Genomic DNA, 13825 nt, shown 5'->3' with positions numbered 1-13825 from the left:
GTTTGAACATGAAAAAATTTCTAAGTGTTGAGAGACTTGGCATATTTTGAGACTCCTAACTTTGAAGATTTTAAATTTGGCCTTCTAGATCCCGAGACATAGATTTTTGAGTCAATTTAAGTTCAGGGGTGTAAAGGGCATGTCTCGGAGAAGTTTCAAATTTTTTGGACGAGGATTGGGCCGTGTTTGGATGACGAAAATAGTAGGTCACCATGATTGTACCGCATCGTAGTGCCTATGGTGATGAGCCCCCTAGTGCATCATGGTAGACCTCCAAACCGGGATTCAGTTACGAGTTTAAATGCCTGAGGAGAAATTATGTCCTTTTCTATCAATTCTATTCGTCTAACCCCGATTAATAACGTAATTAGGGCACAAAATTTCTCATTCTCTTCAATTCACTCTTAAACAAAACCCTTCTGTCTTCTCCAAGATACAAGCATTCAAGCTTTTCAATTAAAGATTCTCAAGAAAAATTTCAAGATTAGGGTTTTATTCTTTAAACTTAGGAACTTAAGGTACGTGGGGCTATCCTAAACTTCATGGGCATAGTGTATATGTTTTTAGTAAGTTTTAAAGTTATGAAATCATGCATTTATGAAGGGTTCTGAAAATACTTTAAAGATTATACATTGTGAACCCTTTGATGATATAGAGTTTTGGTCTTGAGACCCTTTCATAGAATTGAATCATATTTTTATACATAGAAGTATTCTCAGTTTTGCAAAAGTGGAATTGAGATCATGTATAACGAATTTCCCCCTCTTGTTATGATATCATTTGATCAAACATGTTGTGGGTTGTTAAATTGCATGATTAAAAGCATGAGACGAATGTTTTAATATTGTCTACGAACTTGATGTTGGTTATAAATTAAAGTGAGGATGTTTTCTTGTTTGCAAATATTCTATTGGATAATTGCAAGAGTTGCATGTATTGTTAGAAAGAAATTGACCATCATGTGTTAAAGTATTGAAAAGAGAGAGCCTTTGCATAAGTTTCACATGTATTGAATTAAGAACTCTCTTGCATTGTCTAAATATTTTCGATGGTCAAATGATTGGGTTGATTGAAAACCAAAGCAAAGTATGATATGCCTTAGATATATGACTTGCAAGTCTCGGTATGACGATGCCAAAACAAACAATGCCATGATAAACACAAAACAAAATAGAATTCAAATTTCCATTCAGATTTTCAGATTTTAATTTTAGAAAGATGCATGTTTAGAAAGGATAAAAAATGGGCTTAAAGAGAGTTAGGTGGTTACCCGAAAAAAGGCATGAGTTCGGAAAACTCATTGCCTGAAATCGTGTTTTGCCGATACGGATTTTGTTATTTCCCAAATAGGAGATTATACGCTAGCCTTGTGCCCCTTTGACGTATCAGAATCAGAAACTCCAACTCTTGCGGCAAACTTGGGTTGGGGGCTTGGCCGCCGAGTCAAGGGCGGATTTCATATAGCCCGTGGGATTGTAGAATTGTAGGGTATACCCTCTAGCTTAGAAGTAAAATAAAGAGTTGAGATTTACAGAAATGTTTTGAAGTCTATTGAAACTGTCCATGTATTTAAAATGTTTTAGATGACATATTTTATAAAATGCTCTCACCTATGTTGTATAAAAATATATTTTATTTTTGAATTGTTCTACGTACCAGTACATTTTGTATTGACCTCCTATATTTCAGGATCTGAGGCTCAGTCCTAGGGTTCCGCTAAGAAGTAGATCGGTTGTCAGACGTCTGAAGTTGGTGAGCCTCCCTTGTTTCGAAAGGATTGGTTTCACTAAAATGTTTTCATTTGGTTTTAGCTCATGGTCCGGCCGAGGACCTTGTCCTGATTTCAGACATATGCTATTTTTAGTTTGGTAGAGATTTCGTAAACGAGTGTTAGATAGTTTTGGGTCTTATTGAACTTTTGTCCGTATTGTTTAAATGATATATTAAGATGAACATGATCCCATTTTGTTTTTATGCATTTTTATAGTATATGAATTATGCTTATGATTTCCAGTTAGAAAAGGGCTCTCGGGCCTTCATGGTTCGGGATGCTTATCGCGGCCAGGGCCACGGTTCAGGTCGTGATATCATTACACAAAGCTCGGTCTCAAATAGTCTATGTGTTCATATGTAAGGGTACTTCTATATCTTGGAGATCTACAAAGCAGTCTGTCGTAGCTACTTCATCAAACCATGCTAAAATAATAGCTATTCATGAAGCTAGCCGAGAGTGCATGTGGTTGAGGTCCATGATACATCTTATTCGAGAAAAATGTGGTTTGAAATATGACAAAGTAACCATGATTTTATATGAAGATAATGCAGTATACATAGCACAACTCAAGGGGGATTCATAAAAGGAGATAGAACACAGTACAGTTCGCCAAAACTTTTCTATATGCACGAGCTCCAAAAGAATAGTGATAGCAACGTGCAACAACTTCGTTCAAGCGACAACACGACTGATTTATTCACCAAGTCCCTGTTAACCGCAACTTTCAAGATGTTTCACAAAATCGAGATGCAGAAATTCAAGAATGTTCTCATTAGAGGGAGTCAATATGCGTTATACTCTTTTCGTTATGAGATTTTGTCCCACTAGATTTTCCTTGTAAGGTTTTTAATGAGGCACCCTATATACATATTATTTATCAATTAGACATTCAAGGGCGAGTGATATAAATGTATTACCATATGAAATGAATGTTTATTTTTTGGAGAAAAGTTAGGAACCTTAACTTTGGGACAAAGCCAGTTTTTTCATATAAATAAAAAGAATTTTCTTCATTGTTATTCACCCCTTAAGAAATACTTAAGAGAAATAAAGAAGTCTTCTCTCTTCTCTTCATTCTTCTTCTAATTTCTTATTGTTTTATAACAATATCTATATTTTCCCTGTTTTTTCTTTACTCTTCGAATGGTTTTAAATTCTAGAAACCTAAATCGAATTTTAAAAATAAATAAAGAGGAAAGAATCTAATGAGCTAGACCTGACTAGAATCCAACTAAGTCCTAAACAAGAAGATATTTAAAGAATCTTAATCTAATTAAAGAAAAAGCAATTGTATATACACGACAATTTTAGTTTCTTAATAAAAAATAATTATGATCACATTGTAAATGACCATTTTGTTTATTATGGAATGTTCTAATTTAAAATTTTTACACTTTTAATGTATCGTAGATTTAGATGTAAATTCTTCAAAATTGGGTATACAATAAAATATTTTTAAAAAGGGGTACTTGCCGCTATTTCTTCCATCCCTCTGTATTTCGTTGTTTCAAAAGCCACATAATCTCTTTATTTCTTCGATACTCTCATGCAACTGTTTCCTCTACTTTAAATTAGTGCCTTCATATTCCTTGAAAGATATTACTTAAAATTATAAAGCAATCATGAATTAATTGTTGATGCGATACTAAGCTCAAGCACCCAGAGGAACAAGAAATCAGTGTAGCAAATACGCAAGGCAGGCACATGCAACTGGGACTTGGTGTAGCACCTCCTCAACGCTTTGGTCAGTGTCCTCAGGGCAATCAAATACAGTACCAAAAATATGACACAAGTAATGGTGGAAAGACTGATGGTAGTGGCATGGATAACGGTGCAGAAAATCCTTAGGAGTCGTTTGGTGTGAGGTATAAAGGATAAATAGTCCCGGAATAAAATAAAGGATTATTTTATCCCATGTTTGGTTGGAGGTATTAGTTAATACCGGGATAACTTTATCCCACCATTTACACCATAGCGATGGGATAAGTTATACCATATGCATGGTGGGATAACCCGGGATAACTATTTCCCAACCAAACGACCCCTTAAGGTCTTAATGATAAATTGATAATATATGTGAAGTCACTGCAAAGTTGTTACACAAGTCACCCCCAACCCCAATCCCTTTGCGTTGCAAACCCCTTAAAAGTGGCTGAGAATCACAAATAAATACAACATATACAACTGCCTGAATACATAAATCAACAGCCAGAGCTTTACTCTTCAAGCAGCATTTTGAGTCCAAAGTCACCCGGGAGAAATAAAAGACTCATTCATGATCAATTTTTCTGGTGGACTGCAACTTGGTGTATGTCCATATCCTTCAACATAACTGAACGCCCACATGAATCACAAGGAGCGGTTCTTGATCCACAAACACTCTCATGCTGTGTAAGTCCTCTTAAGCGATCCCTCACATCAGCTGCAGAACTCCCTGCTTGGACCATGTCTCCACAAAACCGGCATGTTACAAGTCGCAAGGGACACTCTAAGGATTGATGTTGAACCTGTTACCAAAAGCTGTTTGATTAACAAGCCAGTAAAAATTAGTGTGCAACAAATTTAAAAAGGGCATAAAACTTTACCATCTTTTCTTTTTCAAGGACTATTCCACAAGGGCAAGTCAGTGGGACATGAAATACTTTCTTGTGCTTCTCAATTTCCTCTTTCTGAAATGCTAGCCCACATTCTTCGCAATGGACATGGTTCTTGACCTCATCCCTCCTTAGAACAACCCCACAACCAGTATGCTGACAGATGATATTGTGCCTCCTGCAGTAAGCTTCATGTAGTGCTATACTCCTGGAAGGAATGTAATGCTTACAGTTTTCGCATTCTACAGTATCTGCATTGGCAGACAATGTGGAAGAGACAGAGAAAGCTTCTAGTCCAATCCTGGACTTAGATTTCTCTTGGATGTTTACTGACACCTTGTACTTGGTTGTGCCCTTGAAGCCATAGATGCCAATACTGTAAGTACCAGGTCCAAGGCCGAGATCCCTAGAGCTAAGAACCAAAGCTTTTGAACCAATGTCATGAGATGACCAACTGTGCTGATGCTGTGTAGGGAATAACAATGGGTGTCTGGAAATGTAGAGGTCAGTATCCCCATTTTGGTTTTCTGATTCTATTTTTACCTCAATTTCAGCATCCCCTAAAGATAACCTTCCCCAATTATGATCATCTATTTGGAACTTGTAATATACATAGCTTCCTTCTGCAACCACCCCAGAATCTAACTTGCCCAATACAAGAGGGTGCAATACAGGCTGACTTGTGCTCTCAGCAGTGGGATCAGCACCAATTACATCAACCTCTATATCTGTTTCTAGAACAGACACACTCGAAGAAGGTTTCAGTTCAAGAACACGTAAATGGTATGTCAGAACACCATGATTAACAGTAAGTACATCGCCTTTTGAAAGTGTCGCATGCTGACGAAGGCTTGTTTCAAGAACTGCCTTATGATTAGGGATGTCAGAAAATCCTGCTTCAACTGGCTGAAGTTTTGCATAAGTTCCTTTTGGGAGCCAGACATAACACACCTCAACCATGGGAACCATTGGAAACTCTGCAGGAAACAAGTTACTACATATATGGGAAGGAAGCCCTACAACACCGTCATCTGCAGTGAACTCCAGGACCCCAGCATGTGTTGTGCAATTATTCTGTTCTGCATCCTTCAAGTCCGAAGGAGAAGATTGGTGAACTACAGACACCCTGAAGTGTAAAGGTCCCTTGTCAAAGGCACCCTGATCAGACAATTCAGTGAAGCAAGATGGTGGCAATTTAATTTTATCTCCGGCACCCTCATAAGGTACAGCTTCCAAAACACGAGAAAATGCAACTCCTCGTCCAGCTAGCAGTTCTTCTTCAATTTGCTGGGTTGCCTATTAAAGGAAAATTAAAGGGTTAAGCATTCTCCTCCATTATTAGTTTCCTCAAGACAGCGTGAACATCAAGTATAGGTCAAACGACAAATAGGGATGATAGAGCCGGCTATTTTTTAGTAAAGAAAAGTATTACGCCACCTTGACTACACTAGAATGGAGCCAGCTAATTTCTTCTAATTGATAATCAGAAAAGGGAAGTGATAGCATCCAGGCTGGCCCACTTGCATTAAGATTGATGGGCTTCAATGTGAATCAAGAAGATGCTTATGATGGAAGAAGAGCTCAAGAATGAGTCCAACAATTATGGAGAAGCATGGGCTAAGTGATACACATATTTCATGATTCAATTTCAAGTCTAAATGCAGAAGATTGGGCCCATAGAGTTTTGATTAAAATCGAAAACTTGTGCTTTCCTAGTTTAAAAGTTTCCTAAAGTTTCCTAATTTAAAAGTTACCTAGTTTAAAGTTTCCTAGATTTATTTATTTCCATCAAAGTAGAATTCGAATCCCCCGCTATTTGGGATAGTTTTTTCCTAGTCCTTGTTAGATTTGATAAAGGTAGATCCCAATCCCATGCTATTTGGGATAGGTTTTTTTTTTCCCTATGTATAGGGATGAATTTTGTTATTTTCAAGGATTAATTGAGAGTTTCTCTTATTTACACATTTTGTGTGTGGCTACTTGGAATTTATCTTGCAACCTTATAAGAACGATTCTTTAGGAGGTAAGATTAATTCTTAATTTGATATCTTTGGTTTCTATTAAAGTTAATTAAAAAAGTTGATTAGTTTTATACTAATTGTTGTCTTTAGTTTCTTTGAAATAGGGGTCTAGATCACTTTTGATCTAAGTTCTTGAATTGACTCTATTATTATCATAATTAGTCTTAATCCGCTAATTTTGAATGCTAAGATCAATTAGGGTTCTTAGCACTTAACCTCGAAATTGGGGATTTTCTTCTCCAATTTTGCCAATCTTTAATTTCTTCCCTTTAATCTTAGGATTTTCGCTTCCGCATTATTTTCTTGTTTATTAACGTAACCCGATTATTATCAGGAAGTATTGTCTATCTACAACCCAATCTAACAACAAATTATAATGGTTTAGATATGTAATCAAGCATGTGAAATGGATGCATAAACTGGTCCAAACATTTATAAATTTATTGGAACTCTATATTGCAGATAGAATAAACATAGCAATTAGCCTACAGCCCATGATCCCTCAATCAAAAAAAAGTACAATTTGAACTACAGAGCACAAATAACGGAGACAAATTTAAGGAAAAAAAATTTGTAATACAGTTATTTCTGATCCTTTTCAAACAGAAGAGTAGCTGTTGCCATCATATATTACATCTCTTTCAAGGAGGCTGCGATGATGTGAATTCCCCTTTCGGTTAGGGTACTACACAAGGAAGTTGATGATGGATTATCAGTAAGTCCTAAATACACCGGAGCCTTTACTTTATCCATTAAGTTATTATTTAATCTACTAATTGATGTTATTTCAAACTTAAATAGTTCACACACTTTGGCTCTACCCATAAATTATCCAGTAATAGGCTGTCACAATAAAAACTACTCCTAGATCATGTATTTCCCTAGGATTGTAGTTCAATTGGTCATAGCATCGCTCTGCCAAGACGGAAGCTGCAGGTTCGAACCCCATCTCGATACAGATCCAATAAATACATCAATAAATCTATCCCATAGAAGGGAGCCTGGAGGAAGGAACTGATTTATATCATAAGAAATTGATATCTTGATTCACAGCCCACGTTAACAAGGCATGTTCAGCCTCAGTTTGTCTATACTCGAGAATCAGCTAATACGTACAAATTTGAAGGGTGAGGAAACAATAGAACTCATAAGAGCACCGATATTCAGAAAATTTCAGCAAAGTTTACTGGGTACAGCAGTTTGCACTAACCTCCAAGTGTAAAGTTAATTTAGTAGGAGGACATCAGTACTTGATTGATTCAAACACATTCTTGCTAACCATGCTTACCCCGAAAAGGTTGATTTTATTTTATTTCCGTATATAATGCACATGCAAATGGACCGAGAAATTAGAAAATACTCTGCTTTGAAGACACACGGCCTTTCTCAGAAATCAATTGTTAAGGCATACCAATATAGCAATCAATTGTTAAGAATAACAATGTAACACTTTGAGACAAGTAAGCCATAGAAAATTATATGGAGGACTAAACCACCTGCAAAGGTAGCCTGTTTTGGGTGGATTCTCAGTAGAGAAGCATGCTTAACCCAATATAATCTGCAAAGGAGAGGTTTAAATTTGAGTAATAGGTGTTATCTATGTGAAGAGAAATTGGAGTCGGTCAACCATCTTTTTATTCACTGTAAATTTGCTAAACAATGCTGAGAGATTATCCTGAATTGGTGTGGTGTTGTTTGGGACTTGGGTAATGCCTTCGGATGTTAAGAGTTTACTGGAGAGATGGAATTGGCAGAAGATAGCAAAATCTAAGATAGAGATGTGGGGGTAGATTATTTAGGAAGAAAGGGATAGTGTTTGTTTTGATAATAAAAAGAATCACATCTCTAGAGTGATGATCCTTTGTCTTCATAATCTGTTCTTTTGGTGTAAGAAGAGGTTATTAGAGAATATGGATCGGTATTATGGACTTTTTGGACTCACTTAGGAATATGAAACTGAAGTCTATTGTCTGGGCTGTCAATTCTGTTTGTACTTCTATGTACCCTCTTTTCTTTGGAACTTTTACGTACACCTTTATTAATAATATTTTTACCTTATCAAAAGACGGACATCACAATATAGCAAATCTAATTTGGGTACAGATAACATTATGAAATATCCATACCTCTAGCAGGCTTTGATTATGTGGTTCAACTCAGCACAAGTGAGAAGTAAGATAAGGGATGGTTTGAAAATATATAGTGTTTACAATTTTGTTTCTGTAAAGAAAACCAGTCACAGCTAAAGAAAGGAACGACAACAACAACAACAAACTCAGTGTATTCCCATAGCGTGGGATCTGGGGAGGGTAAGATGTGTGTAGTCCATACCACTACCTCCGAAGAAGTAGAGAGGTTGTTTCCGATAGACAACCGGCTCAAGATAAGGATAATAAACAAAGGGATGGATGACATAACCGAAATAAAGAATAGGAAATAATAGAATAAAATCACAGGAATATGAAATACGAAAAATAAAAACAACACGGAATAAGAAAAATAGGAACTAAGCAATAGAAAATAGGACACCCACCTAGTAGTGACATACACTCACATCCCAAAGACACCTATGTACACTGACCTATGATTACTAAATCCGGCTACACAAGAATTTTCCTGACTGCTAGCTACAACCCACACACTAACACTAGCCTTCTACCCTAATTCTCGACCTCTACGCCTTCCTATCTAAGGTCATGTCCTCAGTAAGCTGAAGCTGCTCCATGTCATGTCTAATCACCTCCCTCCTGTATTTTTTCGGCCTAGCTCTACTCCCTCTGAAACCATCCAACGCTAACCTCTCACACCTCCGAATTGGGGCATCTGCGCCCCTCCTCATCATATGCCCAAACCATCTCAGCTAAAGAAAGGAAGCAGAAAATAAATAAATAACAAACATAAATGCAATCATTCTTAACTTGTTAAAAATCTTCAAAGTGATAAATAGAACTGGAAAAAGGACAAACAAAACTCTAGATTTTAGAGCGATTGAGTATAACTTATTTCATTTGGGAATTTTGTTGTTGTTCAGTTTAAGTTATTAGGTAATCCAGGTAAAATGTGCTTGCTTTTCATACCTAAAATTTAAAAACTAGTTAATGAGGTGACAATTTCGACCCCAACCGAAAAAGCTGGCCTTTTGTGTACAACTTGCCAGGGAAGAGTCTTTCTCCAATGAGAATAAAGAATGCGCATAGCGGGAGCTTCAGTGCACCGGGCTGCCCTTTTTTGGGGCAAGACAAGAAAGGAACTCGCCGTTTGACACCAAGGGATAAGAGCTTTAGCGAATGCAGGCCCCTGCTTATAGATATGATATCAATTACTTAAAAAAAAGAAAGATGTTGAGAGAAAGTCTTAGCACTTAAAATGTGTTGCGAAGAAAGATTGAAGACGAAAATTTTCTGACGTGGTGTGGGGACTGGATGGAAAAGACAGGTAAAGGAACAATCCACCCACTAATATTAACCCTTCTTTACTGTTGAGGAGTCGTCCAAATTGCCATCACTTTTGTATCTTAACATGGCAGAAAATTGTTCGTATTAGAAGTATTTGATATAGATCACAGGCATAAGACCTGCTTTTTACATATATCTATTCAGACCTAATAGAAGAGACATTGCGATAAGCTTGCGCGTTGGAGAGGTCATCATAAATGTTAAAGTGTGTCGTTCATGATACATAAAATATTCAGTCAGAGTTGCTCCTATATAAGGAGCAAGGAGTCTCGCATATCTACCTTCACCACCAAGGCATCCGTATTAGTAGCTTATATGCAGTGGGAGGGTTACAATTCTGAAGATGCGGTACTTATTAGAGAGTGCTTGGTATATGAAGATATTTACACTTCTTTTCACATACGTAAATATGAAATTCAGACTCATGTGACATGCCAAAAACCTTGAAAAAGTAAATAATGAAATACCGCATATAGAAGCCCATTTACTCCGCAATTTAGACAAAAATGGAATTGTGATGTTGGGATCTTGAGTAAAGATAGGTGATATTTTAGTAGGTAATTAACACCCCGGGCCGTGAAAGAATTGTGGATCTGATATCAGACATTGAATAGGTCGGTGGATGCGAAGATTTGTCCATCAGAAATGGAAACTACATTAGTAGGAATATAAGCTGAAGCATCTCCCATTTGAGTTTCAACTACTTCTAAGGTGGTCATACTTCCTTCACCTAAACTAGAACTTAATTCAACGGCTCTTTCCAATAGGCGTGAATGCAAATAAAAAACATCTCTTGGATAAGCTTCACGACCAGGCAGCCTTCGTAATAGGAAAGACGTTTGACGATAAGCTTGCTCTTGTTTGGAGAGATCATCATGACACTTGTGATAGTTTAACTAACCATAGAAACAAATTCAATTTGGTAACAGACTGGAAGAAGTGCGACCCCTCCCTTTTTCTTTTTTCCCTGGTATACCTTTTCTTTCCTCTTTCATGCTCTAGGGAGGAAAAACCACCTGCAGCATGTCTACCACAACTCAAGTAGCTGAAATACATCTCTGCTGGCTCCCACAACATCAAGATTGTATCCAACTCCGTTGAAATTAGGAGCGGATCTATAGAAGCGTGGGGGTGCACGGGCACCCGGACGTCTCAGTTGAAGCTCTGTATATATGTAATGTATAAGGAATTGTTTAAATATTAAAAGTGGCAACCGTAATAATAAAGGAGCTCATGGTGCCAGCGGTTAAATCTCAGACTTCAGCCCCAGTAGCGCAAGTTCGGATCCTGTTATGTTCACTTTTTAGAACTATTTTAGCACTATTAACATGCCGTTTTCATTGTTAAAAAACTGTGGCTATCTAGAGTAGAACCCTTGACCTCTTCTTACTAAACCTTTGACTACACCAAGTGGACAAAGCTTGATCTTTTGCTGAAATTGCTGATAAGTTTAATTATAGTTTTCCTTTATAAATATTGACTCTACTTTCCTATTATGCTGCATACGTTATTGTTCAAAGCAATGTGGCAGACGGATCTTCCAAAACCTAGGTCCGCCTCTGATTGAAATGCTTATACACCACAAAATTCATACCCTATCTTGTATCCTATTTTTCACGTTTTCATGATCCCAATACAGTATTCTTTTTCTCTTTTAAGAAACATAAGGCCACTACAGTCTGTAGACCAAAAGAACATAAGAGTTCTTTTTTTCCTAAATGTTGAAAAATGTAAAGTTGGCTTATACTCAAGCATCGGAATCTAACTACCTTTTAAATTATTTCCACAGAAAATTATTCATACATTAAAACACACTAAGGTCTATGGTTATCCCACAGAGTCTGTGACGATTGAAATGCATCAGTTTTCCCCTCTAACCCACAATTCTACTCATTATTCATTGTAGCAAATTAAGCCAATAGGCCCAAATTCTGCCCACAAGTTCACTCCATTTTTTTGCAATAATACAGCTGAAATGGGGTTCAAGGGTAATTTTTTCACAAAAAGCAGACATGAGATGGTAAATGCAGTGCTTATTTTCACTTTTAACATATCAAAAAACGACAATTTTTTCTTGTTTTACCCTCAACATTAATTACTCAATCCCAAATCATTTCCCAGACCAAAGACTATACATCCATTAATATGGATATTGTAGTAAAATACTCCTACTAATCATTGTTTCTTTATGGGACGTGCAAAGTCCAAAGTGGACAACTAAAAGTGAACGGAGGAAATAATAAAGAGCAATTTATGCAGGGGCAGATTAGGAGGTCTCGAGGGGGTTCATTCGAACCCCTCGACAAAAAATTATACTGTATATATAAGGTAGCTTTTTAATATGTATGTATGTATATATATTTATGACTACCTAAGAATTTCAGTAAGTTAGAACATCTTCTTTATATATATATATATATATATATATATATATATATAAAGAAAAAAAAATTAAAAATCCTGTATCCGCACTGAATTTAAGACTACCTAAGAATTACAGTAAGTTAGAACATCTTCTTTTTAGGAATAGATCAATACCCAAGTACGGATTATTTGCAAATTCGAGAGATATCCAATTCCCAAATCGATCAAATAAATCAAAAAGCAAAACAACGCAGGAAAGGGTATTGGTAAAAAAGTGAGGTACCTTAGCTTGTGCTTGAGCAGCATCAAGACGACGAGCTCGTTGAACAGCTTCAATTGCTTCGCGTTGACGGATAGCTTCTTGTTTTGCTTTCTTCTCTCTTTCCAATTTCAATTTCGCCTTCTGTATCCTGTCTCTTTGTTCTTTCTCTAGCTTCTCTCTCGCTCTTCTCAACTCAAAATCCATTTTACTTCCTTGCTCTACAAACAGTTGCCAAACAAATTCTCTTTTTCTATTTGTGCTCTTTGATTTCAGATATTATAGAGAACAAATGGTTGGTCCAAGGTTTTAGGTATATATATGAGAGAGAGTTTTTGTTCTTGATTTTCCGATTTCTTGATGGAAAAGGCAAAATCACCAACCTTAACTTTGATTTCTATTGATCCAGAACAATCTGGGCCTTTCGGGATGAACTCGGATATTGGTGGCCCTACCACTCAAATATAGTAATTACGCCCAATAATTAGGTGAAATAACATCTAGGTGGACTTGAATTTTTAAAGACAAAAATTTCAGAAATAGCTAAAATTTGTCTAATTATAAAATAGTTATAATTTAGTAGCTAAATATATAAATTAGAGATTGTATGTACAAATACAAATTCACTTTAGACATGTACTTAAACCTAGAATTTTGCTTTGTATAGAAATACAATTGTTTAAAGAATTCTATAAAAGTCCCAAAACTAATTTTGTATACAAACACAAACATTTGAGCTCTAGGAAACACCCCTGCCCCCGTTCCCAAAATTAAAATTTTGTGTGTGAGCCTTGAAATACACAAATATACAAATATATAGATATAAAAGTAATGTACAATTAGCTAACTGGAAATGGTAATTATCTAAACATTAGCTACGCTTGATAATTATGACTTGATATTTTCTACTCCACATAATTTTTTTCATTTTTGACCCTTACTTATTTTGTGGACGGTTATTCAAGGTTAGAACTTGAAAGTTGTTCATAAATAAATTTTACTAAAGTTCTAAGTTTTACTCAAAGATAAAAATGGGATCAAAAATTTAAAACCACTAATTTCAAAGATCATTCTTATAGATGACTTGCGCTCATGATCTTGAAAATGAATACCATTAAATTTGACTCTTTTTTATCTCATAAGTAAAATATCAAACTTAAAGTAAAAAATATGTTTTTTTACGTTCATGAAATAAAGGTGGATCGTAAATCTTATTATATCAAAGTTAATGATATCTAATAAGTTTTATAGGTTATTGCCTCTGAATTACTACTCCCTCGTATGAAAGCAATACTCTTACCTGTGAATTCAATAAGTCATTTATTTATCATTTATTTATTTTCAGATATTATAATCCA

The 13825-nt window shown here is 36.0% G+C and overlaps 1 protein-coding gene across 1 annotated transcript; it reads right to left on the bottom strand.

Annotated features, from left to right (window-relative positions):
• Window positions 1-3591: 3591 nt before the first annotated feature.
• LOC107878153 lies at window positions 3592-13234 on the bottom strand. Its single transcript, XM_016725062.2, has 3 exons — window positions 12492-13234; window positions 4360-5664; window positions 3592-4281 (listed from the first exon to the last, which is right to left on the bottom strand). Exons 1-3 carry the CDS (start codon window positions 12672-12674, stop codon window positions 4054-4056), a joined length of 1716 nt encoding a protein of 571 aa, XP_016580548.2. The 5' UTR covers window positions 12675-13234; the 3' UTR covers window positions 3592-4053.
• Between the last annotated feature and the right edge of the window lie 591 nt (window positions 13235-13825).

This window comes from Capsicum annuum, chromosome 7 (genome assembly GCF_002878395.1).
Source record: "Capsicum annuum cultivar UCD-10X-F1 chromosome 7, UCD10Xv1.1, whole genome shotgun sequence".
Classification (NCBI taxonomy): domain Eukaryota; kingdom Viridiplantae; phylum Streptophyta; class Magnoliopsida; order Solanales; family Solanaceae; genus Capsicum; species Capsicum annuum.
The sequence above is the reverse complement of the archived record's forward strand: the minus strand, read 5'-3'. Positions and strand labels throughout refer to the sequence as shown.